The sequence below is a fragment of the Arachis duranensis genome, chromosome 2 (genome assembly GCF_000817695.3).
Source record: "Arachis duranensis cultivar V14167 chromosome 2, aradu.V14167.gnm2.J7QH, whole genome shotgun sequence".
Lineage (NCBI taxonomy): Eukaryota > Viridiplantae > Streptophyta > Magnoliopsida > Fabales > Fabaceae > Arachis > Arachis duranensis.
Window position 1 is genome coordinate 16,293,438 of NC_029773.3, and position 25,629 is coordinate 16,319,066.

Below are 25,629 nucleotides of genomic sequence, written 5' to 3' on the forward strand. Positions count from 1 at the left end.
TATTTTTTTAAAAATTTTATAATTTTTTTATTATAAGGGTAGTTTAGGAATAAATTAAAAAAATTTATTAGAAAGGACGATTTTAAATTTAAATACGACTTTAAGGATGATTTTAAATCAAAATATACATCAGGGACGAGTTCGATTTTGACCCTCAACATGAGGGACCAAAACAATACTTATCCCTTAATATAAACTAAACATGATTACATGACAATTACGATTATTTAATTTTTGTTTGACTCCTTTTGTTTATACTTATTGTAATTCCTGGTAGCAGATTCAATGACATTACGCAGCATCAAGTTGTGGGGCCTTAGAATCAAATCCAACGCAAGTCGCATCCTTTTACCGTCATTAACCTGAAAAATATAAATATTTTAGGTTATCAACAAAACCATACACATTAGCAATTGAAGTACTATTTTTTTAGCAAAAGAAAATTACATTTATTGTATAACTATACGTCTTCCTGTAGTTTGTCATCCAGGTTGCCACCCATACCCCACAATCATTACTGTGTTAAATAAGACGCGGTTAGCTTATGCAGATAAAAATTTGAAAGAGGAAAACAAAAATACAGATATTCCTTACGAGTCAGGAGCTTGTTCTCCTGTTTCTAGCATATCCACAAATGCGAAATCAAGTATCCTTGGCCTGAACGGAGTGTTGTATTTATAGAACGAGTCATACTTGAGCATATCTTCTAGATATTTTGCCTATTTATATAGGAAAAAAAATAAATAAAGGACGGTATTTGAAACCTAAAAAAAATGTTATAAAAGACGATATTTGAAACCTAAAAAAAATGTCATAAAAGTGAAAATGGGGAAAGTTAATTTACCAGCTTTACTATACTCGATCTCTTTTACTCTTTATCTGTAGCAATCGGTAGGAAGTCTAGCAGAATTGTTTGATGATTGCACAAATAAAAAACAACCAGATACCAATGTGTGTTGTTCTCGTTGACAGGTACAAAAATCTAGTACCAACTTTCACGTATTAGAATATTACTAGATACAATTTTTTTTTAAAAAAATAAAAGGTATAGATCAGTTCATAAAGATAAATGCCATTAAATAATAAAAAAAACTAAAAATACAATAAATCATATACCTTTTTTAGACCTTCATCAACTTTTCCCATAAATTATTTTTGATAATATTTCAATAGAACTTCAATTTTGGTATCATATTGCAGTATGAATTGTTGAATTTAATAGTTAGGGGCTAAGTCAGTGACACCAATTAAGTAATAAGATAAAATAAATAAAAACGGTAACAAGCCTGAAAAAGACATTGCGCACCGAAAACACAGCTGGCAAATACCAGTGTGTTTGACATCCTATTTCTTTCTCCTGCATGGTTAGCATAGTAGCCACCAAATCCAACACCTATGTGGTAAATAATAAATATATTAGGAATTAAAGTATGCTAGAGATAGCAGTTTAATTATGCACTTACATCCCCATGTACCCACTCCTTGGGAATTAATGACTTGAAATTGTCATGAGTTCCCCTAAATTTGTTTGTTGTTGCCAATACCTCATCACTACAAATACGAATCACATTAATATTGAATACAACTCAGACAAATGTTAAAACCTCCAATCTCAAAAACCGCAATTGAACTGTCGAACCGGCCAAGAACTGGTCGGTCGAACCGAATCGTCACCTGGTCAGATTTTTGGAATAAGGGAAAAACGCAAAGTTCTGAAAACGATTCGAACCGACTGGTCGAACCGGTCAAATTGTGAACCAAAAGAAAAAGCAGTTCGGACCAAGATTCTGGAAACCCATTCGAACCGGTCAGTCGAACCGTAAACCGATATAAAAAATGAATCGGTTATATAAAAACCGAAAGATTCAGAAACCGTCGTTGGACCGTTGAACTAGTCGAGAATCGGTCGATCGAACCGAACCGAGACCCAATCTGTTTTCTAAAATTTGCTCAAAAGGGTGCCGTTGGTTAGAGGAACCCTAACCAGTAACCAAAATGCGCAGCACCTTCTTGGCCTCTCCTCTCTCACAGTCTCACTCAACCACTCTCCTCCTCCTCACTCCCTCACTTCCCTCTCTCTGGCCTCTGAACGAACACACTGAAGAACGCAGAGAAGACAGAAGAGAACTCGAATGCAGCTTGGAGGAAGCACCGAAGCAGCCATCTCTCGTCGCCGTTCCTCAACGTCCAACCACCGCCGCTGCTACAGCTTCGGCGCAACATCGCCCTTGTTCACCGCCGATCCGCCTCCTTTTTGGCCAAGCTTCTGCGTCTGTTTTTTGGCCAACCCTTGTTTGAGCTGCTTAGCCCTCTGTTCAGTCCTCTACGCCGCGTGTTCGAGCCTCTGTTCAGCCTCTGTTCCGCAGCCTTTCAGCCACCGTTCCGCCATTGTCTGCCTCCATTCAGCCATCTCCGTCGCGATTTAAAGCTCCTCCCTTTCCCTGTACTATTTTGCTTTCAGAACTGCTCCATCCTAGGGTGATTTTTTTTCCTCCTCCTTGTTCTTTCTTGTATTAATTATTGTTTTTTTATTGTTGTTTTCATGGTTAGTATGTTTTCTAGTTCTTATTTTGTTGTTAGTTTGCTGTAGTTTAAAATGTTAATTGTTCTTGTTATTTTGATTTTCAGTTTTAATTGATCTTATTAACTTGTTAATTTGATAAATGATTGTTTTGGTGTTGTTCTCTACCTTTTGATTGTTATATTGTGTTTTGCTGTGGTTGATTTAATAAATTGTTCATTGAGTGGAAGATGAAAACTTGCCATGGTAAAATTGCTCCTGCCATGTTAGGCTTGAAGGATGGATGAAGCATTGGCCCCTTGACCTTGTATTGAAACATAATTATGTCTAGAATCAAAGTGGCAATTCATGCATTTTCTTAGAGTATAGCCTTGATCTAAAAGTAATATTAGAGTGCCCACTAAACTCTAGTTGCTGCCTTGCTTCGATGAATTCATAACACTTAATTCCATTGATAAATTCTTCGTTTCTGATTGATTATGTCACCCATGGAAGGTCTAGGCTCAGCATGGAATGTTGCTAATGTGACAAAAGGATCAACTGGGGTGATATTTGGTCTCGGAACTGTTGGCCTTTCTGTAAGTGCAGCGAACAACTCTGTCTGTCTTAACTTTTCAGTTCTCAATTGATTACTAATTATCATTTCCAAACTACAAGATAATTTATGGATTCTCCTTTAATTAGGTTGCACAAGGTGCAAAACTAAGGGGAGCATCTCGAATAATTGGCGTGGATAAGAATCCACATAAGTGTGAAAAAGGTGCCAAAATCAGTCCTGAAATTGATCTGAATATTATTTTTTCACCTAGAACAATCCTTGGTTCATTATTTGTTATTGTGTTTGTTGTTGCCGCAGCAAAAGCTTTTGGATTTATAGAAGTTGTTGACCCGAGTTCCTACCAAGAGCCTATTGCTCAAGTTACTATTCCTTTTTCAGTTATACCATCTGACAAGGGCTACTTATTACAAGTATCCAAAGCAAAAGTTTTCATTCCAGTGGCTAAATGGTGATTTATTTTCAAAATTGTAGACAGGGGTATTGCCTCCGTTTGTACCTTTTGCGCAAGCATTTGCAGCTGTACTCACAGCTGTTCTTACTGGTTCTCTCTATTATGTGGCTGCCTCGCCCAAAGGTCCTCTTCTTATTGCCCTTCAACATGTTTTCCCTTTGTATTGACTTATTTTTGTTTTTCAGGTTGCTTAACGATCTCTTGCTTATTTGTTTACTTCTTTCAGATCCCACTTATGTTGTGGCACCTGTTTTGCAATCTCGCTCGCACCGTCAAGATTTGAAAAAGCTGTTTGAAGGTTCAATTACTTATCCCTGCAGCAAAGCATTAGAATCAGTTCATAGATTCATAGATTGAACAAAGTTTCATTTGGTTCAGAAAGTGGTGGAATAAAGTCATAAAGTTATAAAGTTTCTCTATGATATAATATCTACTAGTCATTGATTAAGCAGTTTCTACTTATTATATCTGTTTCATGAGTCTGATTGCACTGCCTGCTTTCGGTTTGCAGCATGGTATGAGAAGCGCCAAATGAAAAAGATATATTCCCCTCTTCTTGAAGGACTTTTTGCCCTCTACTTGGGTTTTGAATGGATTCAAGTAATCTTCTTATCTTTACATTTTATATAATCTTCTGAAAATATTTTTCGGTTTTGTGTAATAGTTTCAAGGATAAACTAATTGGCAATGGTTATGTGACAGACAAATAACATTCTAGCTCCCATTATCACACATGGCATATACTCAACGGTTATATTGGGACATGGCCTTTGGAAAATTCATGACCACCGGCGTAGACTACGGCAAAGAATCCAACAGCTCAAATCAGAAGAAAGATATTCCAAGTAGATTTTGAATTACCATCCATGGCTGACACAGCTTGATGAAAAATTGTATATGTATTAGAGTTGTTAATCTTGTAAAGGAAAGTTGTACAATTATGTTAGTTGAGATCTCTTATATACAGAATAAGCAAGTTCTGATTACAAAATTTTCCAGTTATGAATGTTTTCCAATAAAATGGGGGAAAATGTTTGGTGAAACAAATAGCACATTTACTGTTCCATTTAAATTATCCATGGAACGTTTTATTTGAACCACTAGCTATCATGGGGTGAATAATTCACCATGTGACGTAGTGGGGTAGTATATATCCTTTACGGCTTTACCCCAATGTTGACTGGGCTAAATAAGAGACAAAAAAGATATACAAGTTAGGTGCTGGTTAAAGTCAACCTGTAAACGCAAAAGAAAGTAGGTAAATAGACAAGCATCTAAACAATGTTACATAAGATTCTTCATAAAGAAAAGGAATTTATTTTGGGTAGATAAAACTGAAAATTTTAATTAAACATTTACTCGCATGGAGCGTTATATATCACCCAAAAAGGAAAAGAAAATACATATTAGTAATAGTATAAAACAACATATAAAAAAACTTAGATAATAGTGTACTAAGTCAACTATTTTGGTAAGACTAGTGTAGAAATCAATACCACCAAACTTCTACTTCATACATACAATGAATACAGAGTCACTTAAGGTCTTCCTTCAGCTTTAGCAGCAATGACATATTTATAGGCCGTAGAATGCTAGAATGAAGTTCAACTAGTTATAGTACTGAGTTTAGAATTTGTCGATTTGGTGACATCCTTTCACTTGTTTGCTTATACTCTGAAGAAGCTTTTCTCGAGCTATTTTCACTGGAGGATTTTACAGAATTTGAAACCTTAATCCCTTTCTTCATAGATTTTCCTGATGATGATCCTTTTCCGGATTTCAAATCCGATCCTTTATTCCCTAAACTGGCACGTCCACCAGGATTGTTCTTAACTTTAGAAACTTCAACTAATTTTCTGTCCTTCCCACTCTGCCCATTAACTTGGGTCCTGGCGATATCCCTTCGTACTCCTTCTTTCGTGATAGCCTCCAAACTCTCATTCTTCCTCATTGCCTCCTCTATTCTAGTGGCCAAGATCAAGTCCTTCTTTGTAACCAAACTGATTACTTTCCCTGCAATAAAAAAAAGAGTATTTATTCTTCAATGATTTTAAAGGGCATGTGCTCAAGTGTTTAGGGCTATTGTTCTAACAAAATAAAATATAAGAATTTGGCTATACAGAGAAGTACATGATAAGATTTTAACCTTTGCACCCATACGAGCAGTTCTACCAGTCCAATGAAGGTAATCAATCTAAAAATTGAAAGGGAAAGTAAAGGTGAGAAACTAAGTAATATCAAGGAAAGAAGTAAAAAAGAGTGCAAGGTACTCAGACCCAAATTATAGAACCATGGCTATGATACTCACAGAGTTCAAGGGGAAGTCAAACATAACAACATGGTCTACATCCAAGTCCAGACCCCTAGCGGGCAAGTCTGTGCAAACTAATGTTGGACGATCATCAATGTCATTCTCAAATTTATTGAGGTTTTCAACCCTGTAAGCAAAAAGAAAAAAAATTGATGATGCAAATAAGTAAATGGGAATATAGAAGAGCAGGAAATGGGAGATCTCACTGTTGCCTAGATATGAAGACTATTTTATCAACACAACTATTCGAATTCTCATTAATACAATATATTTAATATTATTCCCTCTCAACAATCTATTTTCCAACCAATCCCTACAGTTTCAACAGTTGACAATATGCCTATTTCCAGGTAGCTTAACATAATTTTTGTGTGTGTGGGTGCTTTTTTAGGGGGGTTGTTTGTTTGTACTTCACCTTTGCTCTGCTGGTACTTCCCCATGGTAGTTGACAGTAGGAATCATATTTTCAACAAGGTAGTGATCCACCGCACGGCTAGAGTCCAAAGTATTGCAATAAGGGAAAGTCTAGGGGGCCAGCAATTTTAATGAATTTTGGCCAACATGTAACTAGCAGAGAAAGGTGAGCCATTAGATGAAATCTCACACCAATCTCACACCATTAAATCATCATTGATGGTTATTTGATGGCTACTAATCACAAAAGTTGCTGGCCCCCTAGCATTGCTCTTGCAAAAAACCTTCACCTTGTTGCCTTTTGCTCGGCTTGGCAGAAGTACCTGCCATCACATGATCGGAAAACAAAGATTGAAATGTATTGATATTTACTTGCTAAAAAATGAAAGAGAGAGAGAGGTTGTATTTTTATTGCTAGCACAGCACCAATATGCCAATATCTACTAACTCCTAACTCCTAACTAACACCAGCAACAAACGACGATTATTTCACTACCTAACATGAATAGAAAGTCAATTTGTGCTACTTCAGCTACAGTGATTCCCAAAATAAACCATAAATATCAATGTGTTTGGCGTGATGAGACTGGTGGAAAAATGCAGGATACCTGAAGTAATGCTTCCAGCTTGTTCTCAGAACCTGAAAGTTAAATAAAATCGTGACGAGCAGAAGAAATCTTTTTATGAAATGTTGATGTTCGCAGATGTACAATGCCCTGAAACTCCTCATCAATTAGCTTTTGCACAGCCTGCAAGACTTAAAAAAAAGTCAGATTGATGACTTACTCTTAACTTCTAGCTATAGAACGATTTCAACCAAGGGTAAACAAATGGAAGGTGAGTGAGCAACATTCTAAAACATAACCACTATATTGTTCCCCTTACAAAGATCATTACATGATATTTTGTTTCCAGATTCATATAAATGCACTTTATTTATTGTACATTTGTAGTATATTCTGAAAAGCCAGAAATTACGATTGAACACAAGCATGTGTTGGATTATATAGTTATATTATTGTAATAGGAAATATTATATCTTCACATGATAGAAGGAAGATTGAAGAGATTATAGTGATGCAATTATAAAAGAAAGAAATAAAACACTACCACTTCGTGAGAATTTTATTCCCTTAAATTTACTTGGCAGATTGTGGCACAGATCAGCATACCTTTGTCACTGTTGTGGTTACCAAGACGGTCAGAAAACCTAGGCCATCAGACTTTGATGCACGATGTTTCAATGGGGCCAGAAATTTGCGTATATCAGGACCAAAGCCACGATCAAACATTGTATCTGCCTCATCCAAGACCTGCAGAACAAATATATTAATTATTGTACCAATTCATTATTGTAGCAAATTATTGCATATTGGAATTAGTCAATTGTGGATTACTCACCAAGTATTTGAAGTCGCCATACACCAGGTTGCCCTCCTCAATATGTTGAATAATCCTTCCAAGGGTACCAACTACCATATCAATGGGGTTATTAAGTGAATCCTCTTGAGGCCTAATACAGCCACCACCACTTACCATTGTGCATCTAAACCGTGCATGATGACTAATTGATTTCACAACTCAAAAAACCTAAAGAAATTCCATTTGATATTAGTTCATGTAACTCAACATAAGAGAGTTTTCAGTAGCTGCACGATGGTGGAACAGAGCTGCACGATAACGACGGTAGGGGTGCACATGGGTCGGGTGAAACCGGGTTTGATGTGACCCAGACCCGGCCCGAAATATACACCGGGTCTATTTATTAGACCCGAACCCGGCCCTAGACCCGATGAAACCAATACACTTTCGGGCCACAATTATACCGGGTGAAAACCGGGTGAAAGCCGGGCCGTTAACATTACATTACGTTGATACCTTCTTGTAAACTAGCATGTAAAAATATCCAAATTTCCAAGGCTCCAACCATTAGTTAACATGGTAAAATTCACTTAGAAAAATATAACAAGAACCAACCATTCTTCAAAATTAAAGCATAACCACAATCAATATTAAAGCATAACCACAATCAATACTAATATTGTCTAATAATACCAAATATTTAAATCAATACAAATAACACAATCTTATGTATTAGTCTAAAATCTTATGCATTCTAAACATAAAACATTAACTTATAGTCTTATAATGACTAATAACACAAAATATTAAGATTTACAATACTTAAATTCCACGTAAGAATAGTCATGATCCATCACTAATAACGCAAAATATTAATTGTGTATGATGACCGGGCCACCGGGCCGACTTCGGGTGACCCGAGCTACGGCCCGGACCCGACCCGAAATAATGACCGGGTCTATTTTTGAGACCCGTACCCGACCCTAAACCCGATGAAATCACTCCAAATTAGTTCCTAAAGTGTTCGTGACCGGGCCGGGCCTTCGGGCCGGGCCGGGTCTGTGCACCCCTAAACGACGGTGGCTTCGAAGCTCGTTTCGGCGACGGCGGCAGGAGATGGACGGAGGTGAGGGGTGAGATCGATGACGGAGAGAGGAAGGAAGAGCTCGAGGGTGGGAGGGATGGGTTCGCGTTTAGCCGTTGTGTGAAACTAAGGTTGCTGGGTTGGGTAATTGGCTAGGGCATCCCAGCAAAACGATGACGTCTTGCGGGCGACGCACAGTGAGACAGATGAGAGAGTTCGAGTAGCAGAGAGAGAGGATAGGAAGAGGAGAGAAGAAGACTGAAGAAGACTGAAGAAGACTGATTCGAGTAGCAGAGAGAGAGAGGATAGGAAGAGGAGAGAAGAAGACTGAAGAAGACTGAAGACTGAAACTTTCATAGGCGTGAACGAGAAGGTTTTTGAATGGAGATGAAGAACAATTTTGATTTTTTGTTTTTTTAATATGTTTAACACAGATGAAGAATAATTTTAACTTTTTGTTTTTTTAATATGTTTTTGTTTTGTTGTTTCAATTATTTGAAACTATAAAATTATGACTAATTGAATTCTAAAATTTGATTAATTTAAAAGGATATTTTTATCTAATCAAATAAAAGAAAGATGTTTAACTCTTTTTATAAAATTAAATAAATTAATATTTTTTATTTTTATTTAATTAAAAGGGTATTTTAGTAAAAGTGGTGATATACTATATATTTAAAAAAAAATTAAATGCCAACGTGAAAAATAAATACCACATATCTTATTGTTATTTGTCCATATTTTAAACGTATGGGTACGTATGAATTTATCATCGTACCGTAACAAATACAGTTATTTAATTAGTTTGTGCGTACAATAATAACGGATTAATGCATATTCATGCTATTTATTGTTTGAGAAAATGACAATTTTTTTCTTATGTTCCAAATCCGCATTCCACAATGCCACAACCTGCGACAACTCAAAACCCTTCCGCCACCTCATCTCTCTCACACTCTCAAACTGCTCCTCCTACGTTGCACTCTCCTTCACCGCACTCCAATCACTCTCAACACTCCAAACTCTCAACCTCCTCAACTGCCCCGTCAACCCCATTCGCTTCCCACTCGAACTCACCTCCTCCCTCCACACCTTCACATGCATCAACAGCCTCCGCAAGGTCTCCGGCGTTTGGCTCTCTCAGCTTCAGAATCTCACTGATCTCGCCCTAACAAATGTCCAAGTCAAAGCTTCTGGACCTTACGTTATCTTTGCCCACATGGACAAGCTCAAAATTTTGACCATTTCAAACGCTAATCTCACTGGTTTTCTTCCTGGGCATCTTCATTCCGACCTTACCCATATAGATTTTTCTGGCAACAAGCTTAAAGGGACTATTCCCTCTTCGATTACCATGCTTTCTGGTTTGGAAAGTTTGAATCTTTCCAATAATAATCTCAGTGGTGAGGTACCTGCTATCATTGGGGACTTGACTTCTCTGACAACCTTGTCTCTGGCTTCAAACTCTTTCTCTGGCCAAATTCCAGGTTCAATATCTTCTGTTTCGAGTTTGATTCATTTGGATCTGAGCTCAAACCAATTCAATAGTACTATTCCAAAGTTCATTTCTCAGATGAAGAGTTTAAGGCACTTGAATCTTGCTAACAACAACCTTCATGGTGTTCTGCCTTTCGATCAAAATTTCATTAAGAATTTGGATGTGTTCAACGTTGGTGGGAATAGCAACGTTTGCTATAACCACTCGGTTCTGTCCTCAAACTTGAAGCTTGGAATTTCACCTTGTGATAAGTATGGGATGCCGGCGTCTCCACCATCAAAGGATTCTTCTTATGCTGATGATAGCAGTGATTATAATGACAGTGATGGTAGCAGCAATCAAAAGAAAAGGCACCATAGTGGCCCTAACAAGTTTGTTCTTGGTGTGGCAATTGCACTTTCTTCTATTGTCTTTCTCATTGTTTTCATGATAATGTGCACAAAATGCTGCTGCCGCTAAAGGGTTTTCTTTTCTTTTCATTTTTCCCTTTTTTTTTCTTAACATTATAGATTAGGAAAATTCACAATTTGGGGTGAAGGCTTGTTTAATTTATTTATTATAGTGTTACACTACATACTACAGAGTAGATTCAAGAAGCAGGAACAGAAATGGAAAAAGGTATATTGGCCAAAACAAAGGAAATGAAAAGGGAAAAGTTTGAAAAAAAAAAGATTTTGTGGGGATATGGGTGTACTGTAGAAGTTGCCCAAGAGGAGAAAAAAACGGAACAATTAGGAAAGGGATTATGATCAAATTGAAGTTCTATATTTGTTGCTTTTTTCAATAAATGCATGTGCAGCTGAATGATTTTAGGTGGAATGCTAGACTTGGTTGGACACTGTATATTTAGCTGTTTATGCTGTAAAAGATTGTAGGTGGTGCATGTGGCATCTTAATTCTTAAAGATTTCTCTTTTACTTGTACAATATCAAGCATTTATTTTTCACATTTGTTATCTATACCAGCAGCTTCTGCTTAATTTCGTAATTGATGGTTTAATTTGTTTGGTCTTTGTATTATTATTGCAGTAGATTTGTACCTTTTTATTTGCTACATATTATGTTTATTTGCATCCCAATTAGCTCAAGCAGAGTTTCCCGAAATCCCTCATTGTTTGTGTACTTTTTCGATTAGTCTAGTGTAATTTAACCTTTTTATATACCTTGTATCTGAATTTGAGTCTATGATAGAATATAGTTTCAGTTGTCTTGAAACTCTCTTCTATGGCTTTTGTTTGACATATCGCTGTTGTTCATTTTTGGAGCAAGATAGCTCTGGCAGTTGTGACATTGATTTCAGGTTGTGCAGCAATTGGACAAAACAGTGATGCTATTATTTTTGGGCACACACAACTTGAGGAAAAACAACTTCTTTATCTAGACTTGCAGAAAGGGACAGCAGCCCCATGTTGATGATGGTTGGTGTACATGATTTGTTGAGTGGAGAACCATAATATCTGACTTTGGTCCAATTTCATGTTCTGTGCTATACTGTCTTGGACGGTTAGATATGAGCTGTCTCTCCTACTTTCATTTAAATGAACTTGAACACCGATTCTTGTTCCAAATTAGATTGGAATCCTAATAAAATAATATTATTAGTCGAGCTTAATATCTTAAGGTTTCAAATAGTATAATGTAATAAGTAATAACTATCCAACACTGCAAGTTGCTTAACATAGTGATCAAGATAGATAGCAAAATACAATGTGTATAGTGTGATCTTTTTGCATGGGAGAGAGAGAGAGCATAAAGAATAATTTGATGAAATAGTGATGGAAAAGACACAGCCAAGATTTTCCTAGTGACTGCTGTTAGTTATAAATGCGGTTTTGTCCAATTAAGGTGCCTGATTTGCAAGGAAGGAGGAATAGTCGGTGGAGTGGATTGGTCACTACACGTGATCTGCACGCAGCTTTATTCGAACTTTGCACTATCCTATGAAATAAGAATCCCTACCCTGCACCCCACTTGCCAAGTACCATAACAATTGGGGGTGGACCAGATCTATCTATTCCATGATTATGATTGTTGGGTCCATTTTTATTTTACTTTTGAAATAGTTTAGCCATGTAGAATGTTCTTATTTGGTCTCAAACTCTCAATGAATGCATTCGCTTGTTATGAACAGATAATACCCTCTTGCAAGTTGCAAAGCCTATATGAAGAAAGGTGTTGCGATATTTAGCCACAGAGTTTGCGCGTGCTTGCACGCGTTACATATCACAGAAAATTGTGGACCAATTATTTTACCCGTGGGAAAGAATAAGTAAATAAATAAAAAAAGAGTAAAAAGTAAAATATAATATATGTATGTTCATTTAAGAAATGGAATGAGGGTCTCTGTGAACTGTGATTTAATATCAGTTGTGTTTGAGAATTGGTTTTTTCAATTATTTTTTTCTTTTTCTGGGGAAGATGGATGTGGTTGCTTCTCATTCGTATAGCGTTCTTGGCTTCTCTTTCTCCACGAGTTTCTCTTTGCGCAAGCACTGCTATTTAGCTGGTACTTCAACTTCCTTTCCTTGTTCTGTTCTGAGAGAGTGAGGTATTAAAGATTTCTGAAAATCTTATTTGATTGCTATTTTTCTTGGATTCATTTCATTCATTCAACTTTTCTTATTTCTTATGTTTTTAATATTAGTCCAACAAGTCATCAATCTCTTGGTAGCTTAACTTCATTCTTAAATGGCACTTATAAATTTGTAGAAGAGTTCACTTCACAACAAATTTTTGGGAAGAATAATTTTGTATGGCTTTATGTGACATAATGAGCAAAATTTTCATCTTATTTGTTCTTCAATACATAACTTGATGCAATTTTGGATAGTGATATGTTGATAATGTTCCCTGATATTGTGCGGACTAAGTTCTGAGGATAATACTATGATGCAACTTGTTAAAATGTGGCAGAGGTTCAAGTTCAACATTCACCCTTTGCGTTCAAAATGGCTGTCTCTCCATTTAACAATTCAAAGATTATAACATCGAAAGGAGACACCGAGGGAATTCAAACAAGTAGGAAAACTGAAGACAAGAGATCTAAATCATTCAAGGCTGAGAAAACAGAGTCACCTCATCATGAAGAGATAATGGATCTACTCAAAAGGATACGAATTTCAATATCAAAGGGTAAATCACAATACAAGGATAAGCCCTCAGCTGAATTTGATCGAGATATTCTTGGTGAACCAAAGAAACAAGTGAAAGGTATTGCCTTGGTTATAATGGCAGATCTTCATATATTTTAAGAAAATACCTAAGTTTATTTTATTGTACTTTTGCATATATACTGAGGTTATCTATATTTTTCAATACTAATCAAACTGAAGAACAATCACCAAGAACAAATTTGCCATGCAAAAAGTAGCATGTCGTTGTCAATTAACTGCTCAAACTTCCATTACGAATCCTCTTAAATTGTTGAAACTAAACAAGCTTCCATCGATACGTCAACAAAATTTTAAAACTCAATACCAAGACTACAAAATACTAAATATGTATGTTTCCTAAAGAAATAATCCCAGAAGAAAAATTGCTCATGAAGCAAAGAAAACATAGAAACAAAATTCCAAACTCGATGCCTAGTCCCAGCCAGGGGGAGCAACACCTCCAGGTGCAGGAACGGATGCCTGTGGAGCTGGAACTGGTTCCCAATAACCTGCAGCTGCGGATACAAAAGAACTTGGGTCAAATAAACTGCCATCACAGTTTTCGACAGAACTATGTTAAGGCGCACAGATTTTCTTGCATATCGAGGGAGAATGATTCAACACAACAACCCAGAATTATTTGACTAGAACATATTAGAAGCAAATACGACAATTATGTTGCATCAAATTTAACAGATCCAGAGTGGAAATAATTATTCTTACCGGCGTCTGGGGCCCAGTTAGTAGGAGCAGCTGCAATGGGTTGCTGAGGAACCGGTTCAGTCCAGGATTGTTCAGCTGTAACAGCCCCCCATTCCCCATCAGCTGCGGGGAAGCCGGCAATGCCAGCAGCACCAAAATCTTGAATGGCATATTTTGGGGCAGCTGGTAATCCCTCCTCCTCTTGTTGCTTGGCCTCTTCAGGTTCTCTATAGAAGAATAAATCCACCTACACATGAAAAGTTGACAAATTTAGCTAAGGTTCAAAGGAAACCACATAATAAGACTACTATCTTTTGTTAAAATATGAAATTTTTTACACCTGTATGTATAGCAAGAAAGATTGTTCTAAATAAGTGCATACGAGATCAGACACTTACAATGAAGACATTGGGAAACACAATAAATCTAAAAGTGCTACAAAATAATAATAGTTCAATCCGTTAAGAGCAAAAATTAGTTTACCATTACGTCCCACTTAAGCCCCGGATGAATAGTACCCCTCATATGTAGAACCATCCTTGCTAATAACCAAAACAGACGACCAATACTATGCTTCTCCTTGTTATTAGTAGGAATGCAAACATCAACATAGCGCATCGGAGAATCGGTGTCACAGAAGGCAATGGTCAGAATATTTCCAAGAGCACCTTCCTTAATGGGCTGCACATATTTTTTTGAAAAAAAATAGAAAAACAAACCCAAGATGAGATCAATTAATAACAGAATTTCAAACTCCCACAAAAAACATATTGACTGTTAATAGTGAAACAAGTAAATAACATAAGTGGCACCTGATGATCAGTCATTTGATCAGTCAGAATGAGTAGACGAGGCTCGTTATAGGATGTTTGCATTTGATTAGTGAATATTCCAGGAGTGTGCCTTCCAGCAATTGCATTCGCACCAGTGTATTGTGCAAACTTAAGGACAGCTCTCTGACCATATGGCCTAGCAGACTGAACAATGATGTCCTCCGGGTTCTCGATAGCGACAATAATCCTAGCAGCAAGTTGGAGCTTCTCCCATGTCTTGCCAAGGTTAATTATGTAATACCTAGGAACAAGGAATACGAAAAATCAACCAAACATAAAAATGCTTTCATAAGCTCTATCATAAAATTTTGATTATAAGCTGTTTTGAACACAAAGGTGGTCATACAAAATACACTTACTCGTATCAAAATCCTGATTAGAAATTAAATTGCCTCTTTGAATAGAAAACACGAAACAAATAAAGAAAAATTGACAAACCACTAGATTACAACAAATTTATAAAAAGTATATATCAAAAAAGAAACCCTAGATACAGGAAAAGATAAATGTAAAAAAATCGAATACAAAATTCACAAAAGAGCAAGGAATATATTACAAAAAACAACTACGCACATCTGTGTTGTTTGCATTAGATTTCAAGAACTGAACGACTCGCTACAGTTTGAGTAAATATGAAAAAATCCATATCAGAATAAACAATTTGAGACTGAAAAGATATAACATTTTGCAAAATACCATTCAAACTCGCCATAATCGACACACTCTTCAATAATATTCAGACTCAAAATCCAAAAGGAGAAACGAAAAAGATCACGAAGGCTAACCATCATTTCGGCGTTTGAAGACGTAGCGTTCCATCTAGAAGTCGCAATTTTTGGTTCCGAGGTGGACATCAGCAGCAAGCATCATCTGGATGTTCTGCTCCTTCTGTGACAGCTGGCGTGGCGCTGCGGCAGTTATGGCGGCGGCGAAAGTGGCCATTGTTGCGGTGCAGATTTGCACTCTTGAGAGATTTGGAGACAATGGAAGCTCTAACTCGTAACAGCTTGAGAGATTTGGAGACAATGGAAGCTCCAACTCATAGCAGCTGCAGTATCAAACGAACTAGTTATTTGGAATGAAGGGTATTTTAAGGGGATCCGTTTCTGTTTCTCTAAACCCTAGTTTTGTTGTGAAATGACACCAATGCCCTCTTCTTCCTCCTCGTAAGCATAAATTATAAATTAAAATTGAGCTCTCCAAACTATTCAAATAACACTACTTAGATATGAATATGATATTAGTTAAAACTGTTTGGTCTAGTGAAACAGATCAAAGAATAAAGGAACTGGAAGCAGGGTAGTAAATTAGAGTCTAAATCATTAACCGATTCGGTTATATTCTGTTTTTATCCTTCTTCTAAGCTATATATATATATAATTGTATTATGTGCCTCGCTCTTATATATTTATTTGGCTTAATTCATTCAGACTTAACTGCCAAGACAGTAATCACCACTCAATATCATATCTAATGTAATCAAATATTTAAATAGGAACAACTCTTCACTAGAATAAAAATGCAAATATTGTTTATCAAATTGTTTTGGAATGACTTTTAAAAAGAATGAAACCATTTGGACTTAGCATAATAAACTTTTATGCAGAAACAAACAAACAAACATGGCACCGATAAACTATGAGGCATAGTTTTGAAAATTAGGACGACCCAAAAAATTAGTCCAATTCAGAATATTAACTCAGAAATATAAATTACACAACCAGAAATTCATAATCGGAATCAGATTAACCTAACTTTAGATTAACTCAATATTAACTCAGAAATATTAATCAGAATCAGAAATCAAATTCATATCAACCTAACTCAGAAATATAAATTACACAACCAGAATTCAGAAATTCATAGTCAGAAAATTATTAACCTAATCAGAAATTCAAAAATTCGTTAACCAAATCAGAAATTCATTAACCTAATCAGAAATTTAAAAATTCAGTAACCTAATCAGAAATTCAGCAACTCAAAACTCAAAAATCTAGAAATTCAAAACACAAAAATTCAGATTAATAGGAATCTCATTAATTCAGAACACCCAAATTCGTTACCCTAATTCATAAATCTAAATTCAAAAAAGGGGATAGAAGACCAGCAAAGACCAGGGCTGACTTACCTGAACCTAATGAAGAAAAGGGGAAGGAAGACTAGTGTCCAGCGAAGACCGGCAACGCGAACAGGAGAAGATGACGACCACGACCAGGAAAAGACGACGACGTTGCTGAGTCTGGGGTGGGAGGTGGCGCTGAGAGACCAGAGGGTGGAAGGTGGCGGCGACGGTCGGCGGTCAGCGGTCAGCGGGAAGGAGGCAGGAGGGGCTAAGGGTTTGAGAAGGAGTGGAGATGAGAGTCTCAGGTCTCCTAACATATAATATATATATATATCAGGGCATTTTTGTCTTTTCACACAAACAAGAATTTAACGGGTCTCCACGGCCCTCCCCTGTGCCGTTTATCATACGGGGCCCCGTCCCCCATCCCTGCGGGTAAAAATTACCCCCATATCTACTCTCTGACGGATAAATCCCTGCGGGTACCCGTCCCGCCGGGGATTTTTGCCATGCTTACTGAAAACTAAATCCGTAATTGAACCAGCAAAACTAAAAATTAAATTGAAATTAAATTAAATTAAATTAAATATAATAAAATAATATATTTATGTATAAAATATATAATTTTTTTAAAATAAATAATTTTTTTATTGTTTTATTATTTTAAATTAGTTTACTATTAAAAAATTAAATTGGTTCAACTAATTAATCATTATTTAATTAATTTTTTATTTTTAATTAATTCATTACTAATCAATTTTTATCTTAAATTAAACTTGTTCAATAAGTAATTCCTAATTAATCTGATCGATCCAATTCTCAGAATAATAATACAACAAAATTTGCTAATATCTTAAATTTATGCCGTAAGGAACAGATCAGAGCACCAATAGTATAACAGTTATTTAATTAATTTGTGCTTACAATAATAACGGATTAATGCATATTCATGCTATTTATTGTTTGAGAAAATGACCATTTTTTTCTTATGTTCCAAATCCGCATTCCACAAAGGCACAACCTGCGACAACTCAAAACCCTTCCGCCACCTCATCTCTCTCACACTCTCAAACTGCTCCTCCTACGTTGCACTCTCCTTCACCGCACTCCAATCACTCTCAACACTCCAAACTCTCAACCTCCTCAACTGCCCCGTCACCCCCATTCGCTTCCCACCCGAACTCACCTCCTCCCTCCGCACCTTTACATGCATCAACAGCCTCCGCAAGGTCTCCAGCGTTTGGCTCTCTCAGCTTCAAAAACTCACTGATCTCGCCATAACGAATGTCCAAGTCAAAGCTTCTGGACCTTACGTTATCCTTGCCCACATGGACAAGCTCAAAACTTTGACCATTTCAAACGCTAATCTCACTGGTTTTCTTCCTGGGCATCTTCATTCCGACCTTACCCATATAGACTTTTCTGGCAACAAGCTCAAAGGGACTATTCCCTCTTCGATTACCATGCTTTCTTGTTTGGAAAGTTTGAATCTTTCCAATAATAATCTCAGTGGTGAGGTACCTGCTACCATTGGGGACTTGACTTCTCTGACAGCCTTGTCTCTGGCTTCAAACTCTTTCTCTGGCCAAATTCCAGGTTCAATATCTTCTGTTTCGGGTTTGATTCATTTGGATCTGAGCTCAAACCAATTCAATAGTACTATTCCAAAGTTCATTTCTCAGATGAAGAGTTTAAGGCACTTGAATCTTGCTAACAACAACCTTCGTGGTGTTCTGCCTTTCAATCAAAATTTCATTAAGAATTTGGATGTGTTCAACGTTGGTGGGAATAGCAACCTTTGCTATAACCATTCGGTTCTGTCCTCAAACTTGAAGCTTGGAATTTCACCTTGTGATAAGTATGGGATGCCGGCGTCTCCACCATCAAAGGATTCTTCTTATGTTGATGATAGCAGTGATTATAATGACAGTGATGGTAGCAGCAATCAAAAGAAAAGGCACCATAGTGGCCCTAACAAGTTTGTTCTTGGTGTGGCAATTGCATTTTCTTCCATTGTCTTACTCATTATTTTCATGATAATGTGCGCAAAATGCTGCTGCCGCTAAAGGGTTTTCTTTTCTTTTCATTTTTTCCTTTTTTTCTTAAGATTATAGAGTAGGAAAATTCATAATTTGGGGTGAGGGCTTGTTTAATTTATTTATTATAGTTTTACACTACATACTACAGAGTAGATTCAAGAAGCATGAGCAGAAATGGAAAAAGCTATATTGGCCAAAACAAAGGAAATGAAAAGGGAAAAGTTTGAATTAGTGATCAATATCCGACATTCTTCGTTCTAATCAACATAACCTTTACAGTAGCATGGACATAATTGAACATACTGTTTACAATTAGGAAAGGGATTATGATCAAATTGAAGTTCTATATTTGTTGCTTTTTTCAATAAATGCATGTGCAGCTGAATGATTTTACGTGGAATGCTAGGCTTGGTTGGACACTGTATATTTAGCTGTTTATGCTGTAAAAGATTGTAGGTGGTGCATGTGGCATCTTAATTCTTAAAGCTTTCTCTTTTACTTGTACAATATCAAGCATTTATTTTTCACATTTGTTATTTATACCAGCAGCTTCTGCTTAATTTCGTAATTGATGGTTTAATTTGTTTGGTCTTTGTATTATTATTGCAGTAGATTTATACCTTTTTATTTGCTACATATTGTGTTTATTTGCATCCCAATTAGCTCAAGCAGAGTTTTTCGGAATCCCTCATTGTTTGTGTACTTTTAAGATTAGTCTAGTGTAATTTAACCTTTTTATATACCTTGTATCTGAATTTGAGTCTATGATAGAATATAGTTTCAGTTGTCTTGAAACTCTCTTCTATGGCTTTTGTTTGACATATCGCTGTTGTTCATTTTTGGAGCAAGATAGCTCTGGCAGTTGTGACATTGATTTCAGGTTGTGCAATAATTGGACAAAACAGTGATGCTATTATTTGTGGGCACACACAACTTGAGGAAAAATAACTTCTTGTAGAAAGGGACAGCAGCCCCATGTTGATGATGGTTGGTGTACATGATTTGTTGAGTGGAGAACCATAATATCTGGCTTTGGTCCAATTTCATGTTCTGTGCTATACTGTCTTGGACGTTGGATATGAGCTGTCTCTCCTACTTTCATTTAAATGAACTTGAACACCGATTCTTGTTCCAAATTAGATTGGAATCCTGATAAAATAATATTATTAGTCGAGCTTAATATCTTAAGGTTTCAAATAGTATAATGTAATAAGTAATAACTATCCAACACTGCAAGTTGCTTAACATAGTGATCAAGATAGATAGCAAAAGAATACAATGTGTATAGTGTGATCTTTTTGCATGGGAGAGAGAGAGCATAAAGAATAATTTGATAAAATAGTGATGGAAAAGACACAGCCAAGATTTTCCTAGTGACTACTGTTAGTTATAAATGCAGTTTTGTCCAATTAAGGTGCCTGATTTGCAAGGAAGGAGGAATAGTCGGTGGAGTGGATTGGTCACTACACGTGATCTGCACGCAGCTTTGTTCGAACTTTGCACTATCCTATGAAATAAGAATCCCTACCCTGCACCCCACATGCCAAGTACCATAACAATTGGGGTTGGACCATATCTATCTATTCCATGATCATGATTGTTGGGTCCATTTTTATTTTACTTTTGAAATAGTTTAGCCATGTAGAATGTCCTTATTTGGTCTCAAACTCTCAATGAATGCATTCGCTTGTTATGAACAGATAATACCCTCTTGCAAGTTGCAAAGCCTATATGAAGAAAGGTGTTGCGATATTTAGCCACAGAGTCTGCGCGTGCTTGCACGCGTTACAGATCACAGAAAACTTTGGACCAGCTATTTTACTTGTGGGAAAGAATAAGTAAATAAATAAATTAAAAGAGTTTAAAGTATAATATAATATATGTATGTTCATTTAAGAAATGGAGTGAGGGTCTCTGTGAACTGTGATTTAATATCAGTTGTGTTTGAGAATTGGTTTTTTCCAAATTTTTTTTCTGGGGAAGATGGATGTGGTTGCTTCTCATTCGTATAGCGTTCTTGGCTTCTCTTTCTCCACGAGTTTCTCTTTGCGCAAGCACTGCTATTTAGCTGGTACTTCAACTTCCTTTCCTTGTTCTGTTCTGAGAGAGTGAGGTATTAAAGATTTCTGAAAATCTTATTTGATTGCTGTTTTTCTTGGATTCATTTCATTCATTCAACTTTTCTTATTTCTTATGTTTTTAATATTAGTCCTACAAGTCATCAACCTCTTGGTAGCTTAACTTCATTCTTAAATGGCACTTATAAATTTGTAGAAGAGTTCACTTCACAACAAATTTTTGGGAAGAATAATTTCGTATGGCTTTCTGTGACATAATGAGCGAAATTTTCATCTTATTTGTTCTTCAATACATAACTTGATGCAATTTGGGATAGTGATATGTTGATAATGTTCCCTAATATTGTACGGACTAAGTTCTGAGGATAATACTATGATGCAACTTGTTAAAATGTGGCAGAGGTTCAAGTTCAACCTTCACCCTTTGCGTTCAAAATGGCTGTCTCTCCATTTACCAATTCAAATATTATAAGATCGAAAGGAGACACCGAGGGAATTCAAACAAGTAGGAAAACTGAAAACAAGAGATCTAAATCATTCAAGGCTGAGAAAACAGAGTCACCTCATCATGAAGAGATAATGGATCTACTCAAAAGGATACGGATTTCAATATCAAAGGGTAAATCACAATACAAGGATAAGCCCTCAGCCGAATATGATCAAGATATTCTTGGTGAACCAAAGAAACAAGTGAAAGGTATTGCCTTGGTTATAATGGCAGATCTTCATATATTTTAAGAAAATACCTAAGTTTATTTTATTGTACTTTTGCATATATACTGAGGTTATCTATATTTTTCAATACTAATCAAACTGAAGAACAATCACCAAGAACAAATTTCTCTTTCAAAAAGTAGCATGTCGTTGTCAATTAACTGCTCAAACTTCCATTACGAATCCTCTTAAATTGTTGAAACTAAACAAGCTTCCATCGATACATCAACAAAATTTTAAAACTCAATACCAAGACTACAAAATACTAAATATGTATGTTTCCTAAAGAAATAATCCCGGAAGGAAAATCACTCAGGAAGCAAAGAAAACATAGAAACAAAATTCCAAACTCGATGCCTAGTCCCAGCCAGGGGGAGCAACACCTCCAGGTGCAGGAACGGATGCCTGTGGAGCTAGAACTGGCTCCCAATCACCTGCAGTTGCGGATACAAAAGAACTTGGGTCAAATAAATTGCCATCACAATTTTTGACAGAACTATGTTAAGGCGCACAGATTTTCTTGCATATCGAGGGAGAATGATTCATCACAACAACCCAGAATTATTTGACTAGAACATATTAGAAGCAAATGCGATAATTATGTTGCATCAAATTTAACAGATATAGAGTGGAAATAATTATTCTTACCGGCGTCTGAGGCGCAGTTAACAGGAGCAGCTGGAATGGGTTGCTGAGGAACTAGTTCAGTCCAGGATTGTTTAGCTGTAACAGCCCCCCATTCTCCATCAGCTGCGGGGAAGCCGGCAATGCCAGCAGCACCAAAATCTTGAATGGCATATTCTGGGGCAGCTGGTAATTCCTCCTCCTCTTGTTTCTTGGCCTCTTCAGGTTCTCTATAGAAGAATAAATCCACCTATACATGAAAAGTTGACAAATTTAGCTAAGGTTCAAAGAAAACCACATAATAAGACTACTATCTTTTGTTAAAATATGAAATTTTTTACACCTATATGTACAGCAAGAAAGATTGTTCTAAATAAGTGCATACGAGATCAAACACTTACAATGCAGACATTGGGAAACACAATAAATCTAAAAGTGCTACAAAATAATAATAGTTCAATCCGTTAAGAGCAAAAATTAGTTTACCATCACGTCCCACTTAAGCCCCGGACGAATAGTACCCCTCATATGTAGAGCCATCCTTGCTAATAACCAAAACAGACAATCAATACTGTGCTTCCCCTTGTTATTGGCAGGAATGGTAACATCAACATAGCGCATCGGAGAATCGGTGTCACAGAAGGCAATGGTCGGAATATTTCCAAGAGCACCTTCCTTAATGGGCTACACATATTTTTTTGAAAAAAAATAGAAAAACAAACCCAAGATGAGATCAATTAATAACAGAATTTCAAACTCCCACAAAAAATATATTGACAGTTAATAGTGAAACAAGTGAATAACATAAGTTGCACCTGATGATCAGTCCTTGGATCAGTCAGAATGAGTAGACGAGGCTCGTTATAGGATGTTTGCTTTTGATTAGTGAATGTTCCAGGAGTGTGCCTTCCAGCAATTGCATTCGCACCAGTGTATTGTGCAAACTTAAGGACAATTCTCTGACCATATGGCCTAGCAGACTGAACAATGATGTCCTGCGGGTTCTCGATAGCAACAATAATCCTAGCAACAAGTTGGAGCTTCTCCCATGTCTTACCAAGGTTAATTATGTAAATAACTGGGAACAAGGAATACGAAAAATCAACCAAACATAAAAATGCTTTCATAAGCTCTATCATAAAATTATGATAATAAGCTGTTTTGAACACAAAGGTGGTAATACAAAATACACTTACCCGTATCAAAATCCTGATAATTAAATTGACTCTTTGAATAGAAAACATGAAACAAATAAAGAAAAATTGACAAACCACTAGATTATAACAAATTTATAAAGTATATATCAAAAAAGGAACCTTAGATACAGGAAAAGATAAATGTAAAAAAACCGAATACAAAATTCACAAAAGAGCAAGGAATATATTACAAAAAAAACTACGCACATCTGTGTTGTTTGCATTAGATTTCAAGAACTGAACTACTCACTACAGTTTGAGTAAATATGAAAAAATCCATATCAGAATAAACAATTTGAGATTGAAAAGATATAATATTTTGCAAAATACCCTTCAAACTCGCCATAATCGACACACTCTTCAATAATATTCAGACTCAAAATCCAAAAGAAAAAACGAAAAAGATCACGAAGACTGACCATCATTTCGGCGTTTGAAGACGTAGCATTCCATCTGGAAGTCACAATTTTTGGTTCCGAGGTGGACCTCAGCAGCAAGCATCATCTGGATGTCCTGCTCCTTCTGTGACAGCTGGCGTGGCACTGCGTCAGTTGTGGCGGTGGCGGCGGAAGTGGCCATGGTTGCGGTGCAGATTTGCGCTCTTGAGAGATTTGGAGACAATGGAAGCTCCAACTCATAGCAGCTGCAGTATCAAACGAACTAGTTATTTGGAATGAAGGGTATTTTAAGGGGATCCGTTTCTGTTTCTCTAAACCCTAGTTTTGTTGTGAAATGACACCAATGCCCTCTTCTTCCTCCTCGTAAGCATAAATTATAAATTAAAATTGAGCTCTCCAAACTATTCAAATAACACTACTTAGATATGAATATGATATTAGTTAAAACTGTTTGGTCTAGTGAAACAGATCAAAGAATAAAGGAACTGGAAGCAGGGTAGTAAATTAGAGTCTAAATCATTAACCGATTCGGTTATATTCTGTTTTTATCCTTCTTCTAAGCTATATATATATATAATTGTATTATGTGCCTCGCTCTTATATATTTATTTGGCCTAATTCATTCAGACTTAACTGCCAAGACAGTAATCATCACTCAATATCATATCTAAAGTAATCAAATATTTAAATAGGAACAACTCTTCGCTAGAATAAAAATGCAAATATTGTTTATCAAATTGTTTTGCAATGACTTTTGAAAAGAATGAAACCATTTGGACTTAGCATAATAAACTTTTATGCAGAAACAAACATGGCACCGATAAACTATGAGGCATAGTTTTGAAAATTAGGACGACCCAAAAAATTAGTCCAATTCAGAATATTAACTCAGGAATATAAATTACACAACCAGAAATTCATAATCGGAATCAGATTAACCTAACTTTAGATTAACTCAATATTAACTCAGAAATATTAATCAGAATCAGAAATCAAATTCATATCAACCTAACTCAAAAATATAAATTACACAACCAGAATTCAAAAATTCATAGTCAGAAAATCATTAACCTAACCAAAAATTCAAAAATTCGTTAACCAAATCAGAAATTCATTAACCTAATTAGAAATTTAGAAATTTAGTAACCTAATCAAAAATTCAGCAACTCAAAACTCAAAAATCCAGAAATTCAAAACACAAAAATTCAGATTAATAGGAATCTCATTAATTCAGAACACCCAAATTCGTTACCCTAATTCAGAAATCTAAATTCAGAAAAGGGGATGGAAGACTAGCGAAGACCAGGGCTGACTTACCTGAACCTGATGGAGAAAAGGGGAAGGAAGACTAACGTCCAGCGAAGACCAGCAACGCGAACAGGAGAAGATGACGACCACGACCAGGAAAAGACGACGACGTTGCTGAGTTTGGGGTGGGAGGCGGCGCTGAGAGACCAGAGGGTGGAAGGCGGCGACGACGGTCGGCGGTCAGCGGGAAGGAGGCAGGAGGGGCTAAGGGTTTTTGGAGGAGTGGAAATGAGAGTCTCAGGTCTCAGCTTAGTTCTTACTCTCTGTCTATCTCTGAAGCAGGACGGCTAGGGTTAGGTTATGTTCAAATGAGAGTGGCTCACA

At 36.4% G+C, this 25,629-nt stretch overlaps 4 protein-coding genes and 1 pseudogene across 4 annotated transcripts; 3 read left to right on the forward strand and 2 right to left on the reverse strand.

Moving 5' to 3' along the window:
- Positions 1-3,551: 3,551 nt before the first annotated feature.
- LOC107473793 (uncharacterized) lies at positions 3,552-4,387 on the forward strand (the record flags this gene model as incomplete). Its single annotated transcript, XM_016093367.2, has 4 exons — positions 3,552-3,654; positions 3,758-3,829; positions 4,043-4,131; positions 4,234-4,387. Coding segments are annotated over 4 exons (411 nt in total), but the record flags the coding sequence as incomplete, so codon positions are not given.
- A 756-nt stretch (positions 4,388-5,143) lies between these two features.
- On the reverse strand, positions 5,144-8,118 carry LOC107473794 (DEAD-box ATP-dependent RNA helicase 39-like; annotated as a pseudogene).
- Positions 8,119-9,564: 1,446 nt separating this feature from the next.
- Positions 9,565-10,676, forward strand: LOC107473795 (receptor-like protein 51). The gene has a single exon (XM_021135135.2). The coding sequence runs from the start codon at positions 9,565-9,567 to the stop codon at positions 10,657-10,659; it is 1,095 nt and encodes a 364-aa protein (XP_020990794.1). The 3' UTR covers positions 10,660-10,676.
- Positions 9,806-19,014, forward strand: LOC107473798 (receptor-like protein 51). Its single transcript, XM_021136334.2, has 2 exons — positions 9,806-9,901; positions 18,257-19,014. Exon 2 carries the CDS (start codon positions 18,277-18,279, stop codon positions 19,012-19,014), a length of 738 nt encoding a protein of 245 aa, XP_020991993.2. The 5' UTR covers positions 9,806-9,901; positions 18,257-18,276.
- LOC107473799 (40S ribosomal protein SA-like) lies at positions 13,551-24,193 on the reverse strand. The gene is made up of 5 exons (XM_052258009.1): positions 24,019-24,193; positions 23,219-23,481; positions 22,890-23,087; positions 14,075-14,300; positions 13,551-13,866 (listed from the first exon to the last, which is right to left on the reverse strand). The coding sequence occupies exons 1-5, from the start codon at positions 24,176-24,178 to the stop codon at positions 13,784-13,786; spliced, it is 930 nt and encodes a 309-aa protein (XP_052113969.1). The 5' UTR covers positions 24,179-24,193; the 3' UTR covers positions 13,551-13,783.
- Positions 24,194-25,629: the final 1,436 nt, after the last annotated feature.